Source organism: Zea mays, chromosome 6 (genome assembly GCF_902167145.1).
Source record: "Zea mays cultivar B73 chromosome 6, Zm-B73-REFERENCE-NAM-5.0, whole genome shotgun sequence".
NCBI lineage: Eukaryota > Viridiplantae > Streptophyta > Magnoliopsida > Poales > Poaceae > Zea > Zea mays.
The window spans coordinates 176,235,381-176,241,601 of record NC_050101.1 but is presented as its reverse complement, the minus strand read 5'-3'; the positions used below and the strand labels follow the sequence as shown (position 1 = coordinate 176,241,601).

General features: G+C 49.3%; 2 protein-coding genes across 4 annotated transcripts; both read left to right on the top strand.

Annotated features, from left to right (window-relative positions):
- Window positions 1-688: 688 nt before the first annotated feature.
- Window positions 689-2,323, top strand: LOC100274143 (uncharacterized). The gene has a single exon (NM_001148521.1). It carries the CDS (start codon window positions 1,698-1,700, stop codon window positions 2,208-2,210), a length of 513 nt encoding a protein of 170 aa, NP_001141993.1. The 5' UTR covers window positions 689-1,697; the 3' UTR covers window positions 2,211-2,323.
- Window positions 2,324-2,592: 269 nt separating this feature from the next.
- LOC100191573 (uncharacterized) lies at window positions 2,593-5,929 on the top strand. 3 transcript variants are annotated; one of them, NM_001175308.1, is made up of 9 exons: window positions 2,593-2,866; window positions 3,310-3,384; window positions 3,813-3,887; window positions 4,005-4,067; window positions 4,167-4,226; window positions 4,333-4,422; window positions 5,026-5,133; window positions 5,289-5,411; window positions 5,504-5,913. In NM_001175308.1, exons 1-9 carry the CDS (start codon window positions 2,678-2,680, stop codon window positions 5,630-5,632), a joined length of 912 nt encoding a protein of 303 aa, NP_001168779.1. In that variant the 5' UTR covers window positions 2,593-2,677; the 3' UTR covers window positions 5,633-5,913. The 3 variants fall into 3 exon arrangements, with proteins under 3 accessions (NP_001168779.1, NP_001130475.1, NP_001393482.1); NM_001137003.2 differs by lacking the exon at window positions 3,310-3,384 and adding an exon at window positions 3,186-3,251 and having other exon boundaries at window positions 2,600-2,866; window positions 5,504-5,929; NM_001406553.1 differs by lacking the exon at window positions 3,310-3,384 and having other exon boundaries at window positions 2,647-2,866.
- The last annotated feature ends 292 nt before the right edge of the window (window positions 5,930-6,221 follow it).

Genomic DNA, 6,221 nt, shown 5'->3' with positions numbered 1-6,221 from the left:
ATTATCACTTGTACCTATTATGCTTTATAATAAGTTTACACAAACTAATAATCGAAATGATAATATAATAGGTGTATACAAATTATTAAACTAACAACCTAATATACAAAAGGAATCAGTTGGAAATCATACCTTGGTCTACGAAGTGAACCAACTCAAATCTTTGAATCCAGGAAATTTTTACGAAGTTTGGAAATGGGATGAAATGAGCTGCTCTCGGCCAGCCGCGCGGGCGTTTTTATAGGAATTTGTAGCTCGGCGCCAAGATCTGTGGCGCCGAGCTACGAGGCCGCGCCGCCGCCACGTCAGAGCCAGGTCAGCCCTGGACGCAGCTAGCCGTTGCGGCCACGTCACAGCTCGGCGCCATAGGCTGTGGCGCCGAGCTGTGTTAGCTCGGCGCCACAGCCTATGGCGCCGAGCTAAGGGTCCAAAACTGCATTTAAAATTTTTTTAGGTCTAAACGTGAATTTACTTCTGTTTAAGGGCTAAAATACAAAAAATTCGGTCGCTGCTACCTGGCTTGTTTGTACACAAAGCAAAGCCGAGGAGCGCATCGGAACCAAGCAGAATCTCACAGGGGCCGAAGTGTCAGAAACCACTCCTCCGTCGCCTCGGCCAGTCGTCCGCTCCCGGCAGCACGTCCCCATATATCCCCTCCGGTCTTCTCGTCGTCCGCTCCCGGCAGCACGTCGCCTCGCCCCCCACTCCCACGTCTCTGTCCCTCTCCCTGCCCTCCCCCGTCTTCCCAACCACCACCCACCCGTTCTTTTCCAGCCAAACCAACGCACGCACACGGCACACCCTCCTTCTGGCAGCAGAGCGGCAGCCAATGGCCATCGAGACGGACGCGGCGGCGGCGAGGGCGAGGGCGTCGGGCTCGGTTTCAGATACGGCGCCCATGTCCCCGGCCGCCGAGGCGGCAGCGGCTGCGGCGGCCCCGGGCCCGGCGCGCCCGCGCGGGTGGCTGAGGAAGCTCATCCCCACGGACTACCTGCCCCGGAGCAGCCGGCGCTGGAGGCTGGCCGCCCCGTCCGCCGCCGGCGCGTCCAGGCTCGCCTCGTCGCTCTCCCGCTCCCTCAGGTGGAAGCGCCTCCCGGGGCTCTCCTCCCTCACCCTGCGCAGCGGCTCCGCGGCGGCGGCAGTGGACGCCGTCGCGTTCCGCGTCATGTACGTCGTCGAGGCCGTCGTGCTGGGCCTCGCGCTCTCCTGCTTCTTCCTCTGCTGCGGCTGCCACCTCTAAGCTCCCACCCCCTGCTTTTCTTCCCCTAGCTCTTCACTACTCTGGTCGTCTCCGGCTCGCGGCTCGGCCTCCGCCTCGGCGTGTAACAAAAATGCCCATCGTGTTGGTTTTTTTTCTTTCGATGATCTCCCTGTCTGTAAATTTCCTACCTTTTGCTTTCGGTAGGTAAAAAAGAACACGAAAACTTGCGATGCCTATAGTTCAATTTGCGTTTTGTTGGATGCTGTGAACGCACGAAATTGCGATCTCGGATACTGGGACCCACTGAGTTCTTGTTTGTTCATGCAAATTGCTGCCGCTGTGGCGCTGTCCCGTTAAAAAACCAATACCGGAGGACCTGGTCGCCGCCGGCGCGAGCCTCGCTACGCGCCGTGGCCGCAGCATCCGACGTGGTGTTCACCATGGTCGGTAACCCCGGCGACGTCCGTGCGGTGGTCCTGGAGCACGGTATGCCGATATGGTGCCCTCGCGGGCCTCGCCATCGAAGCGCCGACATCCGGGGGCGACGTCGGCGCCCAGGACGGCACGCTCTTCGCCCATGCGGCGACGAGGCCGTAGTCGCTTGGCTCGAGCCGCTCTTCACCTTCCTCGGCAGGGCGACCCGCATGGGGCAGCTGGCAGAGCAGCAAGATCGCCATCCAGATCGCGGTGGGCCTCGGCGAGTTCGTGGTCTTCGCCCACCTGGCGGGGCTCAACGCGCCGCTGTTCCTCCTCGCGGTGTCCAAGAGCGCGGCTGGATCGCGCGTCACGACTTCTTCGGCAACTGATTGCTCCGCCGCGAGTTCACGTCAGAGGTGGGTGGCAGCGTGCCGTACATCGTCAAAGACCTCGGCATGGCGCTCGAGGTCGGGGACGGCGGGGAGGAGTCCAACGTGCTGCCTGGAGCGGCGCTGTACCGGCAGATGTTCTCGGCGATGGTGGCCAATGGCGACGGCGACTTGAGCTTGTAGGGACTGATCACCGCCGTTGAGCGCCTGAACGGCATTGGCGAGTAGAGCGCAGGGCTGGTCTCCAAAATGCAGCACTGGACTTGAAAACTTGTGTATTTTTTCTGAATAAAATTTGGGGCCATGTCAATTTGTCAAATCATGACGGGGCTTTACGTCCGTCGTGTATCGCGTTTGACTTGCTGATTTTCGTTTGTCATTTTGCCAGACACTAAAAAACATGTGGATTGTGAAATAACACCGCAGAAACAACTGCAACTACCTCAACTGAATTATCTGACGGCTGAGGGCTAGTTCGCGAGGACTGTAAACACCAAGGGGCTTCCTGCTGAACCGTGCAAGATTTTTGACGTGTCAGACAGATATTTGCACCGTCGACCTCTGCTGCTGGCCTGTCGCTGCGTAGTGTAGTGTCATCTTATCTCTTCCTCCTACCTTCACTCTCAAAATCTTCAGGGAGTCGTAGAGGAGCAGCAGGTGCACCAAAAGGATGGCAGCGCCAGGCTCCCTGCGACTTCTCCAGGCCCCGTCCTTCGCTGCGGCCAAGTGCCAGCCGGTGGGTGGCCGGGCATCCGCGCGGCGAGCGCCACGGCCACTGTTCGCCGTGCGCGCCTCGGCTGCTGACGCCGCCAACAGGGATGCCGTGCTCAAGGCCTTCCGCGAGAACAGGGCTCTCAAGGTTCATCTCCTTTACATGTCTCCTTCAACGTACTAATCCCATTGATGTCAGCGTTTAGGCATCATTCGGAAGCTGAAAACGAGGCTAAACTGCTTTCTGGTTAATAAAGAATGTGAGAAATTGGTGCGTTCCAAAATCCAAACACGCATGCCCCTGGGATGCTGCAAGTTTCACATGTTACTATTTTCCCTGGGGTAGAGATCTGTGGATGTACTGCCGTCTTCGGAGTGGACAGTTGAAGGAGCCTTTCTTTTGTTTGGATGAGTTATCCTTACTTAGCGATGATTAGCTGATAGCCACTGGCTCTTGAACTGTGCAGATAATTTCCGGTCTTCAGAACTTTGACAGGAGCAGTGTTGCATCTGTTGTCACAGCTGCAGATAAGGTGTGGACAATACATCTACCTGTCAACGCTTACTGGTGTTACTATTTCGTTCTTGCAGACTTCTTTGAGACTATATGATGTGAAAAAGAGAGGTCTCTGTTACACTGCTTTTGTCTGTTGTTTTCTTCTAGAGGTACGAATAATCTAAGATTGTGTCGCTGATGATTTTGTCAAGAAAGAAGTCTAGAATCAGACGGCAGGTCATTGCGCAGGACTCAATGTTCCTTATTCTTCATCCAGGATGTTAATTGAAGTCATTATCAACACAAGTTAGCTGTATAATCAACCTACTCTCTTCGCATACAATCAACATCTATGAAAACCAGGAAGCAACCTATAATTTTCTCACATGTGTGTATTTTTTTAAGACAAAAGAGAATGCGGCCTATAAAATACTTAAATTTAGAAAGTGCCTGTTAAAAGAGCATTTTTTCTGCACAGGTGTTTAACCAAAATTTGTCTGAATCGGTGGAAATAAAGCTGTTACTGGTCTACTCAACTTTATTCATGATCATGTTACAAGTCCATTACTTATCAGCCACCATAACAAACTTGCTGCAGGGAGGTGCAACACATGTTGACATAGCATGTGACAAGGACTTAGTAAAGCTTGCCATGGATCTTACCAACCTTCCGGTAAGCTATCCATTCATAGGGTGATTGGAACCTGTGGTTGTAATTGCCAGTATGGTTTAGCCTAGCATCAGAGTTGGTTGTGCTAAGTGCATTTCTGGGGAAAACTGCATATTGCAGATCTGTGTCTCATCTGTAGATCCTTCAGCGTTCCATTCTGCAGTACAAGCAGGAGCTAAAATGGTCAGGCACTAAACTTCCGATGCTAACCATGCAAAAAATTCAAAAGAAAGTCATTTTTCTATAACATATGCTTGCACCCTTAAACCATCTTTCTTTCAGGTTGAGATTGGAAACTATGATTCTTTTTATGAGATGGGCATTGAGTTCTCCTCTGAGCAGGTGCTAACTAACCCGTCCTATTCAGAGCTGCTAAATTTACTATTTTAATGAAGCATACACCAAAAGTTGAATATTGAGAGAAATTTACTGGTCTAACCAATTTCAGATACTGAAGCTAACAAGGGAAACAAGGAAGATGCTTCCAGACATCACCTTATCAGTAACAGTTCCTCACACACTTAGTTTGCCAGATCAGGTATATCATCATCCCCAATCACTAACCTTAAGACAACATAGCGGTACTTACCGGTGGCGGTTTTACAATGCATTCAGCGGTACAGTGGGATATATTATCAGACGATAAATATCAAAATATATTTCTAATCTTCATTAATGTTACCATTTTTTTCATTCCAGCATGAGAGGTTAAAAGCGCATCAAATCGAAGCCTTAAAAGTCACAACTCACATTTTGATCACCTCAGTCTCCTTTACTGCTTTTCAAGTAACTCTATCATAGTTCATCAGATCTGATCAACTTGTTACAGTCGCAAAACATGTAACACGTGAATGAACTATATCTTTTGCCCATATACCCTCTCACGAACCTAAGAACAAGAGGATGAGCATAGAGGAAAACTGTGAGTACCTTTGCTCGTTTTAGGTTCCTCATTTCTTCTAGCATGAGACCTGGGTGGTCAGGTCCCTACTTTTGCGCTCAATAATGTTGCCGACAAGCTTAGGTTTTGGTGATGTAAGGTCATATCGCCACTATTTACATCCTTGCTCAAGACAACTTTTCGGTAACCACTATACGTAATACATGCTCTAGTCCTGCTGATTTTGTTTCTCATTTGCAGATGAGACTAGCAGAGCTACTCGAAGAGGAAGGAGCTGATATAATCCAAACTGAGGGTGGGAAATGTTCTAGCCCGACAAAACCTGGAGTGCTTGGATTGATTGAAAAGGTATCGTGAAACTAGGACAAAAAAAAGAGGGCATATTGCATTCGATGGTTTCTTCATTGTATCAAATTACAATATAGTGTTTCTTCATCGTGAAACTTTTTGGTTTCTTCATTGTATCAAATTACATTATTACAATATAGTGTTTGTAATTGCAGGCAACACCAACACTCGCCGCAGCATACTCCATCTCTCGGGCTGTTAGTATTCCAGTGATGTGCTCGTCAGGGTTAAGCTCGGTGACTGCACCAATGGCAGTAACTGCAGGAGCTGCTGGAGTTGTATGCACTAAACTAGTAAACTTGAAGCCTTTTTTTTCTTTAAAAGATAAGCAACGTGATTTTTACAAGAGCTGTGTTTTTTCTGGCTGCAGGGAGTCGGTTCTGCTATTAACAAACTCAACGACGTTGTGGCAATGATCGCTGAGGTGAGAAGCATTGCGCAAGCAATGGAGCTTGCGCCAAGAATCGTGTCCGAAACCCTGAGAACAATTAGTTACTAGTGGCTAGGAATACCCTTGCCATTTCTGAGCAAACTTGAGCAGTCAATAAGAAAGCAAAAGAGAGGCATCGACTCTGCATTTTATTCTCTCTACGCTGTCTTTTGCCTGTGGCAGTGAATAGCGCATTAGCATCATAGAAGTATTAGCTTGATCAATGGAAGTTGTTCATGCGCTTCTTCATCGCTGCAAGTGTTGTCATCTTGTCGAACTCACAATAAGCTTAGATAAGTGCTGGGTTTGTGGGAACATCGTTTGTGCAATATAAATGAGATCTTGCACCTACAAATTTGACTCTTCTTTTTGTGCTGTGCTCAGAGAAATTCTATACCTAGAAAAGTTCACGAGCTTCAAATAGTACACTTGTTGATACAAGACCTAGAACACAACGAGGAATGTACCATACCGATGAAACCAATCTACAGACCGATTAAATCGACGTTGATCCTGTTCCTCACCGCTAGATTCTCCAACACCTTCTGGAAAAACTTGTCAGAGAGAACACGTGTTATTTGTCCTAGGATCAGTAAGACCAACTAGAACGCTACCAAATCTCGTCGGGAGAAATAACGAACAACAGGTTTGTGAGGGA

What these genes read in the sequence shown, in the direction of transcription:
- LOC100274143 (NM_001148521.1), top strand. Translation starts at nt 1,698, where the DNA reads ATGGTGCCCTCGCGGGCCTCGCCATCGAAGCGCCGACATCCGGGGGCG.
- LOC100191573 (NM_001175308.1), top strand. Translation starts at nt 2,678, where the DNA reads ATGGCAGCGCCAGGCTCCCTGCGACTTCTCCAGGCCCCGTCCTTCGCT. An exon ending in TGGATCTTACCAACCTTCCG is followed by an intron (nt 3,888 to 4,004) that starts GTAAGCTATCCA and finishes TGCATATTGCAG; the next exon opens with ATCTGTGTCTCATCTGTAGA. An exon ending in TGCTTGGATTGATTGAAAAG is followed by an intron (nt 5,134 to 5,288) that starts GTATCGTGAAAC and finishes TTGTAATTGCAG; the next exon opens with GCAACACCAACACTCGCCGC.